Source organism: Odontesthes bonariensis, chromosome 19 (genome assembly GCF_027942865.1).
Source record: "Odontesthes bonariensis isolate fOdoBon6 chromosome 19, fOdoBon6.hap1, whole genome shotgun sequence".
Lineage (NCBI taxonomy): Eukaryota > Metazoa > Chordata > Actinopteri > Atheriniformes > Atherinopsidae > Odontesthes > Odontesthes bonariensis.
Window position 1 is genome coordinate 4,818,435 of NC_134524.1, and position 15,003 is coordinate 4,833,437.

At 41.3% G+C, this 15,003-nt stretch overlaps 2 protein-coding genes across 2 annotated transcripts in view; both read right to left on the bottom strand.

The window, feature by feature from the left end:
* Positions 1–2,097, bottom strand: part of LOC142369343 (L-amino-acid oxidase-like) — a 33,280-nt gene extending 31,183 nt beyond the window's left edge. The window contains exon 1 of the mRNA XM_075451677.1: positions 2,051–2,097. The gene's annotated coding sequence lies outside the window, so the exon portion shown is untranslated. The remainder of the gene's footprint in view (positions 1–2,050) is intronic.
* Positions 2,098–8,979: 6,882 nt separating this feature from the next.
* LOC142369499 (L-amino-acid oxidase-like) lies at positions 8,980–13,450 on the bottom strand. The gene is made up of 7 exons (XM_075451845.1): positions 13,426–13,450; positions 12,911–13,140; positions 12,702–12,814; positions 11,713–11,917; positions 11,227–11,295; positions 10,652–10,788; positions 8,980–9,799 (listed from the first exon to the last, which is right to left on the bottom strand). Exons 1-7 carry the CDS (start codon positions 13,448–13,450, stop codon positions 8,980–8,982), a joined length of 1,599 nt encoding a protein of 532 aa, XP_075307960.1.
* Between the last annotated feature and the right edge of the window lie 1,553 nt (positions 13,451–15,003).

Sequence of the window (15,003 nt, forward strand, 5' to 3'; positions counted from 1 at the left end):
AATCGTGAGTCCTGAATCGTGAGTCCTGAATCGTGAGTCCTGAATCGTGAGTCTTGAATCGTGAGTCCTGAATCATGAGTCCTGAATCATGAGTCCTGAATCGTGAGTCTTGAATCGTGAGTCTTGAATCGTGAGTCTTGAATCGTGAGTCCTGAATCGTGAGTCCTGAATCGTGAGTCCTGAATCGTGAGTCTTGAATCGTGAGTCTTGAATCGTGAGTCTTGAATCGTGAGTCCTGAATCGTGAGTCCTGAATCGTGAGTCTTGAATCGTGAGTCTTGAATCGTGAGTCTTGAATCGTGAGTCCTGAATCGTGAGTCCTGAATCGTGAGTCCTGAATCGTGAGTCCTGAATCCTGAATCATGAACAATGAGTCCTGAATCATGAATCGTGAGTCCTGAATCACGAATCCTGAATCATGAGTCCTGAATCGTGAAACACGAGTCCTGAATCACGAGTCCTGAATCCTGAATCCTGAATCATGAACAATGAGTCCTGAATCATGAATCGTGAGTCTTGAATCATGAGTCCTGAATCACGAGTCTTGAATCACGAGTCTTGAATCACAAGTCTTGAATCACAAGTCTTGAATCACGAGTCTTGAATCACGAGTCTTGACTCACGAGTCTTGACTCACGAGTCTTAAATCACGAGTCTTGAATCGTGAGTCCTGAATCGTGAGTCCTGAATCGTGAGTCCTGAATCGTGAGTCCTGAATCGTGAGTCCTGAATCACGAGTCTTGAATCACGAGTCTTGAATCACGAGTCTTGAATCGTGAGTCCTGAATCGTGAGTCTTGAATCGTGAGTCTTGAATCGTGAGTCCTGAATCATGAGTCCTGAATTGTGAGTCCTGAACCACGCGGCGCAAAGAGCTGACGAGTTTCTCAGGTAAGGGAGGAAGAGCGAGCTGTGAGCAAATACAGCAATTAGCTTTATACATTTACGCAGCTGCAGTTAGAATACCAGCTGTGTGGCATGTCTCCTCTTTGCAGTTAGCTGGCAGCAGCGGTGAGTCAGTGAACGAGTTAATGGAGACAATGACTCGTAACTCCCGAGTCAATAAAAAGAATCTCGAGTTTTGAACGATTGACTCACGAATCGCACATTACTACCACCCATTCCGACATCAGACCGGCCCGATGTCGGACCGAGGAGGGGTGGGGTACAGGAGAAGTATTCACTCTTATGTTATCTTACTCTTAGATTCACCCCACTTGCACTGTTTCACCATGAAACTCGAGTATTCTGACAGACATTTGAACATGAACAGAACAGAAGGTGGCTGTAAATAAACCACAAAACTCCTCACAACAGGGAAAGAGGCCTCCTGGACAGGGCGCCAGTCCATCAGAGGGCCAACACAGACACAAATGAGACAAATAAAATGCTTTTTCTGCCATGATCTTAACAAAAAACAAATACTTCCTCTATTGTCTCCAAGTTCCTGTTTATTCTGCAAATCTGGCACCTTTGGTCAGTCTGAGGTGCGCTCCCTAATAGTATCAAATGTCATATTAAATAGCAAGTAGAGGGAAAATTAAGCCCACAGCACGTGAACCCGTGGTTAAAATGAGTGTATCTTTGGCCTTAGTTTCAGAGGACGTGCACAACCGAAGCTTCAAACAATTGTATAATATACGAGGTAACCATGATAGCCACAAGTTAATGTGATTAAAAGCAAGTTTATTCCCATTTATATATATATAAATCCATACAACTCACTTAATACAAATAGTTTGGTGTAAACGATGGAACACAGTGTAAGAAGCCAGTTATAATTAAACCCTGAAACCCGTGTGAGCATTTGAAAATGTTAGTTTTTTTGTCATAAATGCAAATAAATAACTTTCATGAATGATTATCTGAATATTACTGAACATATCACAACAGATCACAGCTTCCTGAACACCAAGCATCATCTCTTTCAGACATTTAATCTGGTTTTAACATAAGGACCAACAGACGAGTTCAAAGAGAGTTCAGATCTCAACCTGCTCGTAAGTGAGATAAGAAAAAGCTTGTGAGTTTAAAGAATAATTATTTACTTACAGAGCAATCAGACTTCTGTACGGTGCGAGTCTTGTTTCTGTGTGAATGAGGCATTAACTGGCAGTCTGGCACATCCTGACGACACAGGAAACCACCGCTGAACCCTGCAATCATTCAGAACCATGACACCTGTGCAGCAAATTCATGCTGCTTGCAAATTGTCTTGGTTTGATATGCTTATTCACCATAAAAATGCAACTGAAATCAAAACCGATCATTAAATAGATGCATGCAAATCAGTTTTGCAGCTAAGATTCTTTTCATGTTCAGTTCACAGAACTTTACCCAGCATTTACCAAGTCAAAGGTCTGTCTCTTCACTGAAAACCACAAACTGCAACCCACCGTGAGAAAGGCCACTTCGATAAGTCGCATCTCAGGGAGACAGGAAGTGAGCAACCACGCTGTAACCTCAGTCCTGCCTGGACCCTGCAGATTGAACTGAAACATTCTGCCTCTTTACAGTTCAGCTAAGACTACAGCTCGGCCGGGTTCTTTCATTGGACCACTGTCCTCCTCCCAGTATACGGCACAAAAGCAGAAATCGATGACGGATCAAAGTGTGCCTGACTCCTCTGTGATGGTTGGAGGTATGAGCTCGTCTGTATGAGCCTTTTTCTGGTTAAACCACTAAACCACAGAGCAAAGCGAGGCACAAACAATGTTGCTGGTGGCAAATTGTTCCCAGCTTTAGAGCTCGGTAAACTTCACATGCCGTCATGTGAACGTAGAGGTGAGTGTGATCTGGTTTGTGGAGCTTAAAGGGATAGTTTTCCTCTTTTGACATGAAGCTGTATGACATCCCATATTAGCAACATCATTTATGAACATCTTCTTACCCCCTGCTGCGTCCTGTGAGCAGAGTTCCAGTCTCGTTTTGATGTTGATGAAGGTAGTCCGGCTAGTTGGCTGGGGTCCCAAAAATAAAGCGTTTTGCTTCTCAAAACAATATGCGTTCAAAAGAATAATACATTTGGATCACAAAATCGTTCTCCAGAAAAAGTCAGACCTCACAATCGCTTGGCCCTATTTTCTCTCCCTTTGTATCACTGCCTGCTGTGTAGACTGAGCAGCAAACACCGTAACAGGCGCGGCTGTCGGAAGGCGGCGCAGGCAGTGATACGAAGGGAGAGAAAATAGGGCCAAGCGATTGTGAGGTCTGACTTTTTCCTGGAGAACAATTTGGTGATGCAAATGTATTACTCTTTTGAACGCATATTGTTTTGAGAAGCTAAACGCTTTATTTTTTAAACCCCAGCCAACTAGCCGGACTACCTTCATCAACACCAAAACGAGGCTGGAACTCAGCTCACAGGACGCAGCAGGGGGTAAGAAAATGTTCATAAATGATGTTGCTAATATGGGATGTCATACAGCTTCATGTCAAAAGAGGCAAACTATCCCTTTAAAGCACCGACCGGTGAAGTAAATATATCCTTAACACATGTTGGGAACCTCTGAGACCTCAGAGAAGTGTGTTCCTTAAAGAAATGAAGAAAAACATGCAACATACTGGAAAACTCATATTCTTTTAACTTGATTGATGCCAATAATTGATTAGGCCCAATGAAAATCAACAGCAACCAAACTATTGTCATAAACTGAGGCAACTCGCCAATGAAGCCCCCTTTATCGTAAAGAGTTAAAGAGTTGGAGTCGGGGACAAGAAAACTGTGAAAGTGTCTGGAGCTGCCAGATTGGTTCCTGCTGTCCTTAAGGCCTTGTACAGCTACGGTGGTAAAAGCTGCACGGAGGACCATGGGCTGCATCGGAGATATCTACACCACCAGATGCAGGGAAAGAGCTGTCTCCATCCTCCATGATCCCACTCATCCTGCACACCAACTGTTCACCCCCAAGCCTTCTGGAAGGAGGCTGCGCAGCATCCCAGCTCAGACGTCCAGACTCAAAAACAGCTTCTACCCAGAGGCTGTCAGACTGCTGAACTGCTCCGCCCATCTTCTAAACATTTTACTTCCCCTACATTTAAGCCTGATTTATGGTCGTCTACGGAGAGCGACGCTTGCGTGCGTCGGCCAACATTCCTACCTATCCATCCGTCGAGGCGACGGAGACTCGCGGAGACCTCAAGGGTTGTGATTGGTCGGCTAACAACATCATTTCCGGAATCACTTTTCTGGTTTAGCTCCCTCCTCTCAGGACAAAAACACCGCCATTTTTGAAAGAGTTTACTGTGTGCCGGTGTAGGTACCAGATCGGCTCGGGTTTCGTCGTCCGCTGATTACGTCACACAATATGGCTGTCTGCTTGAATGGGAGTACATTGTGATTGGCTGTAAGTCGGACAGTTGTGATTTGCTGTAGTAACCGTAACGAGGCGCTGCACGTCGCAGAGTTCTTTTCTCAGTCTTTCGGTGATCGGCAGCAGCTTTGGAGAGCTTTTACGAAGAAATGAAATATTTCCTACAAAATAGTGTGTACCACACCTTGACCACCTCGAGCCCCAAAGCTTTAAAGCAATACAATGTAACTTCTCAAAAAGCCCACTATGGAGCTCCCCCTACAGGCTTGGAGGTAATGTACGGTTACACTGTCGTAAATACAACACCCTTTCACTTTCACTTTCACGTTTGTTGACGAACTGGCGAGGAGTCAGAAGGTGCAAGCTATGTCGACCGAGAAGGTAAGAGTAATCAAATGTACCTGGGAGCGTGAGAGGGGTCTATTTGTTTTTGCGGTAGGTGTGCCAGAAAGCAAGTCGAAGTACTTCCGCTCAGCTCCCGGGCCACTACCGGGCCGGTCCAGCAAAGTTACATAGCGCAGTTTTTCCAACTCAGACCCCCGAAGGGCATAGGAGACAGGCCAATCGTAATATTAAAACTCATTCTAGCCGCACAATTTTTTTCAAGCTGTTATTTTAAGGTAGAAATGTTACATAGTATTGCTTTAAGATCTAGTTTGTTTTGTTTAATCATTTTGGCCACTTTGGTTCACTCTGAAGAGAAGCTTCATTTTCAGTTTTGTGTATCGTTTGTGTGCTGAGCAGCAATAACCTCTTTGACTATATGCGTGTGGACTCCTGCATATAAATGTACATAAAACTTGTAAAAATCTGTTGGATATGTATGTATATACATACACTACATGTAATATATATAGATATATATACATACAGTCTAGGTAAATAAGATAAATACACACTGAAAAATTAGGTTAAAGAAAAGGTTTAATAGCCTCTGCGTGACCACGGAGTCGGATTGACGGATAGCGACGGAGAAGCATACTGAGGCCTTTACGCTAAAAATCACACCTGCTGCTGCCGTCCGTTGTGCAATCTTGTCTTTAGTTTTATTTATTTAAATCCCAGAACGGTTTAAAATACATCTGTGATGTGTTCAGAGAATATAAACCCAGCAGAGCTCTGAGATCCAAGGACTCAGGTCAGCTGGTCCAGTCCAGAGTCCAGACTAAACATGGAGAAGCAGCATTTAGCTGTTATGCTGCCAACAAGTGGAACAAACTGCCAGTGGAGATTAAACTTTCACCAAATGGAGACATTTTTAAATCCAGGTTAAAAACATTTCTGTTCTCATGTGTCTATGTATGAAATCTGCACGATATCTTTTAATTTATCTGGACTGTTGCTGGTTTTTAATCATTTAAATTATTTTATGTATTTTAATGCTTCTTCCACTCCCTGCTGCAATGCTTTTATTTTATGTAAAGCACTTTGAATTGTTTTGTACATGAAATGTGCTATACAAATAAACTTGATTTGATTTAGGTTACTTACGTCTTATATTTATATATATTTTTATATATACCTGAGAAACTGTATTTCGTTCTACCATGCTGTGGTTTTCAATGACAATAAAACTGTCTGAGTCTGAGTGTCTCTTTTTTCATGAATGGTTAAACAGTGTCACATGAATTCCAGGAAATTCAAGGAAAGAATGGACTAATCCCTATTTCATTCGATAGTTGTGAAATCGAAACTTGGGCTGAAAAAGCAGAAGTGAAATATTCATCAAAGTGTTTGGATTTTTTTTACATCAGACCAGACATAAAGCTCACAACCGACGAGACAATATGTGCTCTTTCAGCAAATTCTGAATTATTCTTTCAAATCAAATCAAATCAAATCAAATTTATTTGTATAGCACATTTCATGTACAAACAGTTCAAAGTGCTTTACATAAAATAAAAGCATTGCAGCAGGGAGTGCAAGAAGCATTAAAAATACATAAAATAATATAAAGAGAAACAAATAAAATCATTTAAATGAATTTAAAATCAGGCAACAGTCTAGATAAGTTAAAAGATATTTCATGCATAGACACATGAGAAAAGAAATGTTTTTAACCTGGATTTAAAAATGTCTCCATTTGGTGAAAGTTTAATCTCCACTGGCAGTTTGTTCCACTTGTTTGCAGCATAACAGCTAAATGCTGCTTCTCCATGTTTAGTCTGGACTCTGGACTGGACCAGCTGACCTGAGTCCTTGGATCTAAGAGCTCTGCTGGCTTTATATTCTCTGAACAGATCACAGATGTATTTTGGGCCTAAACCATTCTGGGATTTGTAAACCATCAGCAGGCTTTTAAAATCTATTCTATGACTGACTGGAAGCCAGAGTAAAGATTTTAAAGCTGCTGTGATGTGTTCAGATCTCTTAGTCCGGGTTAAAACTCCAGCAGCAGCGTTCTGGATGAGCTGCAGATGTTTAATGCTCTTTTTGGGAAGTCCAGTTAAAAGAGCATTACAGTAATCAAGTCTACTGGAGATGAATGCATGGATGAGTTTCTCCTGGTCTTTTTGGGAGAGGAAACCTTTAATTCTGTTGATATTTCTGAGGTGGTAAAAAGCTGCCTTGGTGACAGCTTTGATGTGGCTGCTGAAAGTCAGATCTGAGTCTATCAACACTCCGAGGTTACCAACTTGGTCAGTGATTATAAGGTCCCGAGTCTCAAGATATTTACCAACGCTGACCCTCTTCTCTTTGCTACCAAACAGAATGATCTCAGTTTTGTCTTCATTTAATTGTAGAAAATTCTCTCTCATCCAGGTGTTTACTTCCTCCAGACACTGACACAGAACGTCTGCTGGGCTGCAGTCGTCCGGTGACAGAGACACATAAAGTTGTGTATCGTCTGCAAAACTGTGATAATTGATGTTAAAATTCTGCAATATCTGACCCAAAGGGAGCATATACAAGTTAAACAGAAGAGGTCCAAGAATTGACCCCTGGGGGACTCCACAAGTCATGGCCACTCGCTCAGATTCATAGCTGCCAATAGTGACAAAATAACTCCGGCCTTCTAAGTAGGACCTGAACCAGTTAAGGACCGCTCCAGAAAGTCCAACCCAGTTTTCCAGCCTGTGCAACAGGATTCTGTGATCTACAGTATCAAACGCAGCGCTGAGGTCCAACAGAATCAGGACTGAAACATTACCAGAATCAGTATTCAACCTAATGTCGTTTAACACTTTGACCAGAGCTGTTTCAGTGCTGTGATGACGTCTGAAGCCTGATTAAAAGTTATCAAGACTTCCACTTTCATTCAGAAAGTCGTTGAGCTGGTTAAATACAACTTTCTCAATAATGTTGGATATAAAAGAGAGGTTAGAGACAGGTCTGTAGTTGTTCATCATAGAGGCATCTAGAGTTCTCTTCTTTAGGAGTGGCTTCTTTGACTCATAAACTATCCAAACTCAAAATCATGAGAAAAAAAGCAGGTAACAGCCTGTGGATTCAGCAGCAGCGGCTGGCCAACAGAGGGCGCTAGATCGCCGCCCTCCCCACAGAAAGCATTATTCAAATGTCAAAATTTTTGTCTTTAAAATATTGATTTACCCAGAAGCATGTGTAAAATATATAAAATGACTGTGTAAAATCTGTTTTTCCTGCACGTCCACTGTCTCAAATTCAACTCTGAAGAAATCGCCCAGAGGAGGCGGGGTTTTGTAGCAGATTAGCCAATAGTATAACCATATTGTCAAACATATGATACGAATTCATCCAATCAGCGATTTCAAACTAATTCCACAAAGGGCAACATTTTATCGCCCAAAGCCTAAACTAAGGCAGTTAGACTCTCAACAGGCGCCATTTTTCTACATGACATCAAGCAAAATGACAACCCCGATTAGACCGACTCCCAACTCCGTAAGATCTCTACTTCAAGACCCATTTGAGAGCAGAACTTTGATGGAGAAGCTTAAAAAAAAAGAGTTGGTCCCGGATCAACCTCGCTATCAAACAGCCGGCAAGCGAGAAGGGAAAGCGGTACGTGAGAGGCTTCTCTCCTGCTACACCAGAAAGGCTCGGCTAGCTTGATGCAGCCATGCTAACGCTTTATTTTGTTTTCCGTGTATGCTTTGAGATATGTTTCTATTTAAAATATAATAATATTGTTTTTAATCTTTAGCTGTGACCACACTGAAAAGCCATGTTTAGTAAAAAAAAAAAAAAAAGTTCCAAAATGTCTGCTGAAATTTGAATGGACTTTAATTGTGCTTTTCCAAATGTGGAATTACTTTAAAACTTGAAATTTTACACACTATACGCACATTTTTAGCCTTTTTACCCAAATTGGACAAAGAAATACATTAAAACGACGTCAGAGCAATCCGAGATGATACATCAGTTTATTTTCTTTTTCATAAAAGTGAAGTATAATATGCAATAACACATAAAACATCTGATTCATTAGAAGTACAATATAAATAAATTAACTCAAGACAATAGTTTTAGTCAAACCAGAAAAAACAGGTATTCCTTATCAAACATTCACAAATACAATAAAAACAAGTAGTGAAGGTAAAATTTGAGAAATAATAACTTTCATTATTTCACTGTTACATTATTTCACACATCCAGTAGTTTGTGGGACCAATAAATAAGTAAGTAATTGAAAATTAACTTGAAAGACGATAGCTGGATGACAATATTGATCGTCTTGAATCTGGATTATATTGTATCGGAAGTTTTCGTCTCGTCTGGCTCGTAATATTTATCTGAATTCGGTAGCGCTGCTTCATTAATATTTGTCGCCGCCCTGATTGCAGATATCATAGCCGTCTCGATCCAAGCGTGAGGGAAGGCTGTGTGTTCTCCAGCAAAGTGCACTCGGCCTTCGCTTCTGAAGAGCTCCTCTGCATGCTCTAAGTGCTGATAAGGTGTGAACAGAGCGAAGGCACCCAAGCTGTACGGATCCAGGCTCCACTTTTTTACCAGCACGCCGGTGCAAAGAGATTTAACATGCTCGCCGTGGATCAGTGCCAAATCTTTCAGAGCCAGCTCTTTCAGGTTCTCATCGCTCGCTCCAAGAAAAAGGAGGGAGTCATCAGACCAGGTGTATGAAGCCAGGAGGACGCCGATGCTCTCATTATTCGGGAAACTGTGGCTGGGGTAGTAGATGAAGCGAGAGGGGCGGTCTGTGACGCTCTTTCCCCCTCGAATGCCGTCTTTTTCCCAGAATTTCTCGCTGAATGTGAGGATGATTTTGGTGGAGCTGTCATAGTGAACTGACCTCAGGGCCTCCATCTTTTGGATGGATAGAGGTGGATCAAAGTCCATGAAAAGAGCTGCTTTGGTGGTGGTTGTTACCAGGACAACATCAGCATGAAGGTGAGTAAGATGGGACTCTTCACCGATCTGATACGACACATTGACGCCATCATGTGACTGGCTAATGCCTTTGACCATCGAGTTAAACTTGATTGGGTCTTTGAGGACTCGCTGAAAAGCTTTGGGGAGTAAATCCATCCCGCCAGTCACTTCATTGTACCTTTAAAAAAAAAAAAAAATGGATGCTCTTATTGCACATATTCCTTTAAACTGTTTATTTAGTTAGAGGTGCAATAGATGGCACTGCATGGCCCCTTTAAGCAAAAGAAAAAGAAGCCAGTAACAGAATTAAGATCTAACTTTGGGTACTTTAGAGGTTTGAGCAGCTCTGTACTTCAGAAAAGCCAGACCAATGGCACCTTTTTAGCCAAAGAAAATTGTTTTAATTGGCTAACACTTGACGACAGTTGAAATGTCTACAACACGGAGGGGGGAAGAGTCAATAATTCCCTGGTAACGTCACAAAGTGATTAATTCTATGCTGCTATAATGTAAAAAGCCTCATTTAAGAACTGGAATATGCACTCTAGCACAGTATTTTTGGTGGCTCTTGAGCTGATGTCCCGTAATTTGACAACCTGCTTGAGTGTATGGCTGTTCCAATGCCTGTAACAATCAGTAGCATTAATTACATAAAAAAAAACAAGCTGAGAAAAAGGAAAGATAATCCACAAGTGCATGCTGAAAGACGCAGAATTCTGCTGAAAATAATCAGCCCATCAAAGTAAAAAATGTCTTTCTGCTACATCTCACTCCTCAAAACTCCATTGCACTTTAAATCAAATGATTAAGTCAATGAAAAGAATTGTGTGCAGACGAAGAAGAAAAAACACAACTCTGAACACAGAAATATAGAAAATGGAATCATCTGCAAAGAAGTGAAAAATTTCAGTTTTCCACACCATTAAATGAGCCATTGACTCAAATTCTTGCCCTCTGGTTAGGGTTCTTATTATTTGAAATCTGTTTAAATGTAAAGTCATGCCCATTTCCAACAGCTGTCAGGTCTTACGTGTTTTGGTCGCTGATGTCGGTTTGATCATAGATCATCTCACTCAGGGCGGTGTACATGAGGCTCTGTTCGTTAAGCAGCTCTCCGATCATTCTTATCGCTTCTGGACTCAGATCGCCTTCCTCTTTCAGATATTCCTGTCAAACACACACAATTCAATGTTCTGCAGTCAGGATGAGTTGGAAAGCAGCTGGTTTTCAAACATCAAGATTCATGCAAATCCACGTTACACAAGTCTAGTATTTTCTAAGGAAATCTAGTAGTTTTAGAGGTTAATGCAGGAGACGTTTGTTGCTTCAGTGAAAAAGAACAAGCTCAAACACTTTCAAAGAATGATGAGATGGATGGCATGTTTTTCAATAAGCTATCATTGTGAGACATTTGTTTCATGTCAACATTAGGTCTTTAGCTAGCTAAAAAACTCTTTCTAATAGATATGTTGTAAAATGTTACACAAATGGCTGTTCTGGGTTAATGCCACTGAACTTTAGATGAACACAAACCATTTCTGGGCTGCAGATTGTGCAGATGTGTTTAAATTTCACAGAATATCAACGGATCACATTGAACTTCACCTTTACGGAATAGTGGTCAAATTTCTCCAGTGCAGCTTTACACCCGTTTGCGATCACTTCATCTCTCACCTGCAGAAAAGACCATTTGGATTGAGAAGTGCTTCTCTTGCACTGGTACTGGACACCTAAACCTTCAAAGAAACACCAGAGAAGCTTTCTGAACCTTAAAACTATGTTTTTCCGACTCGTTTTGAAGCACACAGATGTTTTTATGCACATTACCGGGCCTGAAACTGCCCTAGAGCGCCCAAAAGCTGAGATACAGTAGTTTGGTTTCCAGCCCAGCTCTCCACCGGTTTGCTTGACATTTTTATGGCCTTTTGATGGCGTCTTTCTGGCTCTTCAAAATAACAACAGGGCTGATATGAAAGTGGTGTTACATTCAACTGTCGGAGGAGCCAAAGAGCAAAGACAAACCGTTTTTTCTGGTGTTAAGAAAACACAACAAGTATGCCGACAGTACAACTTGCCCACAGTCCTCTGTACCTTCTGCAAAGCTTGCTGCAGCAGATCGTCCACTGGTTTATGTCTCTCGTTTTCTGGCAGGTTGTACCTCAGGATGTCAGGGTTTTCCTTTACTTCATATGTCTTGTGTTTTTGGTTTTCATTCACCAGGTAAAAGGTTTGGTTGTCATCACCGATGAATGCATTCAGCTTGACTCCAAGCTCCGTCGCAAACCAGTGGGCAATTCTGTTGAAAGGAGATATTAAAGGGATAGTTCGCCTCTTTTGACATGAAGCTGTATGACATCCCATATCAGTAATATAATTTATGAACATCTTCTTACCCCCCGCTGCGTCCTGTGAGCAGAGTTCCAGCCTCGTTTTGGTGTTGACGAAGGTAGTCCGGCTAGTTTGCTAGGGTCCCGAAAATAAAGCGTCTTGCTTCTCAAAACAATATGCGTTCAAAAGAGTAATACATTTGCATCACAAAATCGTTCAACAAAAAAAAGTCAGACCTCACAATCGCTTGGCGCTATTTTCTCTCCCTTCATATCAATGCTTTCAGCCACCTGCTGACAGCTGCACCTGTTACGGGGTTTACTGCGCGGTCTGCACTTCGGTCTGGACGGTCTACACAGCAGGCAGTGATACGAAGGGAGAGAAAATAGTGCCAAGAGTATGTGAGGTCTGACTTTTTCTGGATGGACGATTTTGTGATGCAAATGTATTACTCTTTTGAACGCATATTGTTTTGAGAAGCAAGACGCTTTATTTTCAGAACCCTAGCAAACTAGCCGGACTACCTTCATCAACATCAAAACGAGGCTGGAACTCTGCTCACAGGACGCAGCAGGGGGTAAGAAAATGTTCATAAATGATGTTGCTAATATGGGATGTCATACAGCTTCATGTCAAAAGAGGCGAACTATCCATTTAAAGTGCCCAAAGCTCAGAACACTGGGGCTATATCAGCTCTGTTTGGCTGCAATCACCAGGAGAGATTTCTTATTTTACAAAAAGTTTGGACTTACTTGTGGAAACTCGGGATCCTCATGGCTCCCAGTTCAGCATACCAGCCCTCTTTTACATTCCTGTAGGTCTCCACCCGTCCTCCAACTCGTCCACTAGCCTCTAATACGGTTACCTTGTTAAGATATTACAAAGAACAAGCCATTCACACTGCTACCACAAACAGAAATAACATTAATGGGGAGAATAAACACAAGTGTGTTGCTAATGCCTTGTGTCCTGCATCTTGCAGTAACTTGGCAGCTGTTAGTCCTGCCATGCCAGCTCCAACAATGGCAACATGATGAGTCATGTTTATGTGTGGAAGGCCGGTCTTCGCTGTGTCCAGCAGCCTGTCATAGTCTCTGTCCTGCAAACAATCAGCCAGTTGGTCCTTCAGGGTGAAAACAGCTGTGTGGCTGTGGTGCAGAATGAGCAGCAGCAGCAGCGTGCCGACGCCACCTGGAGGCACATAATGGACCTTTTAAAGGTTTTCCTCTCAGATGACTCACAAAAACAACAAAGCCAGAACACGAAAGATTTGGGTCCAATCAGACTGCAAACACAGGAGCTATAAGCATGTGGTACTATTACATTGTTGGAAAGCATGGCCACCGCAGGGAGACATTGTTTAACATCACATGTGCAAAACTAAAAAGTGTTTCTGTCCAATTAAAACTAAAAAGGTCAACAGCAGTCAAACAAGAAAGAAATGGAGATAAAATTCTGTAAAAATTGTGGGTTTACAGTCAAACACATCAAACATCCTCATCTCTTCACTCCTCAGTTCAAAGAAAAATAAAGCAGGAAAAACTCACGAAATTTCCATTTAACTGCGTGTTGATCCATTCAGTCAAGTTCTGGTCTTTTCTTCTGCGATGTTATGAAGAGGAAGAAAAGTTAAGAAGGGATAAATAACTAGGGCTGGGCAATGTTTAAAATCTTATTAATCTAATTAATCACATGATTTCACTGATTAATCACAATTAATCGCATTTGTACGCAAAATCAAAAAATGAATCCAAAAGTAGTGTATAGTGTTGTTTTCGTCAACGATGACGATGACGAAATCATTTCGTTGACGCCACTTTTTTTCATGACGATAACGAGACGGTGACGAGATAAACATAGCTCTCTGATAACGAAAACATGACAAGACGTGTGTGAGTTTTCGTTGACGAGACGAGAATGGACGAAAATGTTAGTGGGTGATCTGTCAGACGTTTAAAATGCATGACATTTCTGCTTATTGTTTGTGTCAATTAAAACCTAAAAAGTATCTGCTGCGGCACCTTAAGGCTCGCCACAGGGATATTTTTTCGAGGGTAAGTTACAAATGCTGTTAACATAATCGATAAATTTCATAGTAAGCTAATACATTAGTACGTTTTCCACATACTCCTGGCGCAAATGGGCTGCTAACTTCAGGCTAAAGTTAGCTTTTGTTATGCTAACGTCAATTCATTATGTGTGTGTTACTTTAGCAGCATGTTTAGCCATGTTTACATTCAGTGACGGTGTGGTTATCTCTTTGTGTGTACGTTCTGTCAGCACGTAACTTGATATGTTAAACAGGTCGAGTTACTGTTATACGTAGAGTCTGCTAGCTTTATTCTAAAAGCCACAAGTGACGTTGTGCAGCCCTAACCAGGACCTGTGCGTTTAGTGCGCTTACAGTAAAGTTGGGACACACACACAGTACAGAATGAAAAATGAGAAAGCTTTAGTACAGGGTCAGTTAATAACCTATGTATTTTTGTTCTGCTTGTTTGATAGTTAAGACCATACTATTTTCTTAACACGGTAGACTATACTTATTTTTTCTTTTTACTAAAACTAGACTAAAACCTTTTTGACTTTTCGTCGACTAAAACTATCACATATAGAAGTGACTAAAATGTGACTAAAACTAATAAGCATTTTAGTCCAAAAGACTAAGACTAAGACTAAATCTAAGATGGTTGTCAAAAACAACACTGGTAGTGTGTAGCTTTTAGCATTTAGTTTTATTTTAAATGTGCTGCCATATGAATGAAAGTGCCATAACATTTGTTGTGCAAACACACTTTTAACATCAGCATCTTTCTGTAGTTTTATGTAGAAGCCTCGCTCCACTGTCTGTTTCCTTGAATGACTTGCTGCTATCAGTTGTGTGTTTTGCCTTTAAGTGATATTTTAGACTGGAACTACTACGCTGAGAAGACAATTCAACTTGGCAGCGTTTACAGATGACTTTGGTTCTGTCGACTCCGCCGTCTGGAAGAACTTTAAAATGAAAATGGCCGAGTAAAAGTTCCGTACCCTTCTCCATGTTTGGTGGATCCG

Bases quoted from the DNA above. Each gene is read 5' to 3' on its own strand.
- LOC142369499 (XM_075451845.1), bottom strand. From the start codon at position 13,450: ATGAGGATGTTTGATGTGTTTGACT. The intron at 11,918-12,701 runs GTAAGTCCAAAC...TCCTTTCAACAG, and splicing joins AGGATCCCGAGTTTCCACAA to AATTGCCCACTGGTTTGCGA. The intron at 9,800-10,651 runs GTAAGACCTGAC...TTTTTTTTAAAG, and splicing joins GACATCAGCGACCAAAACAC to GTACAATGAAGTGACTGGCG.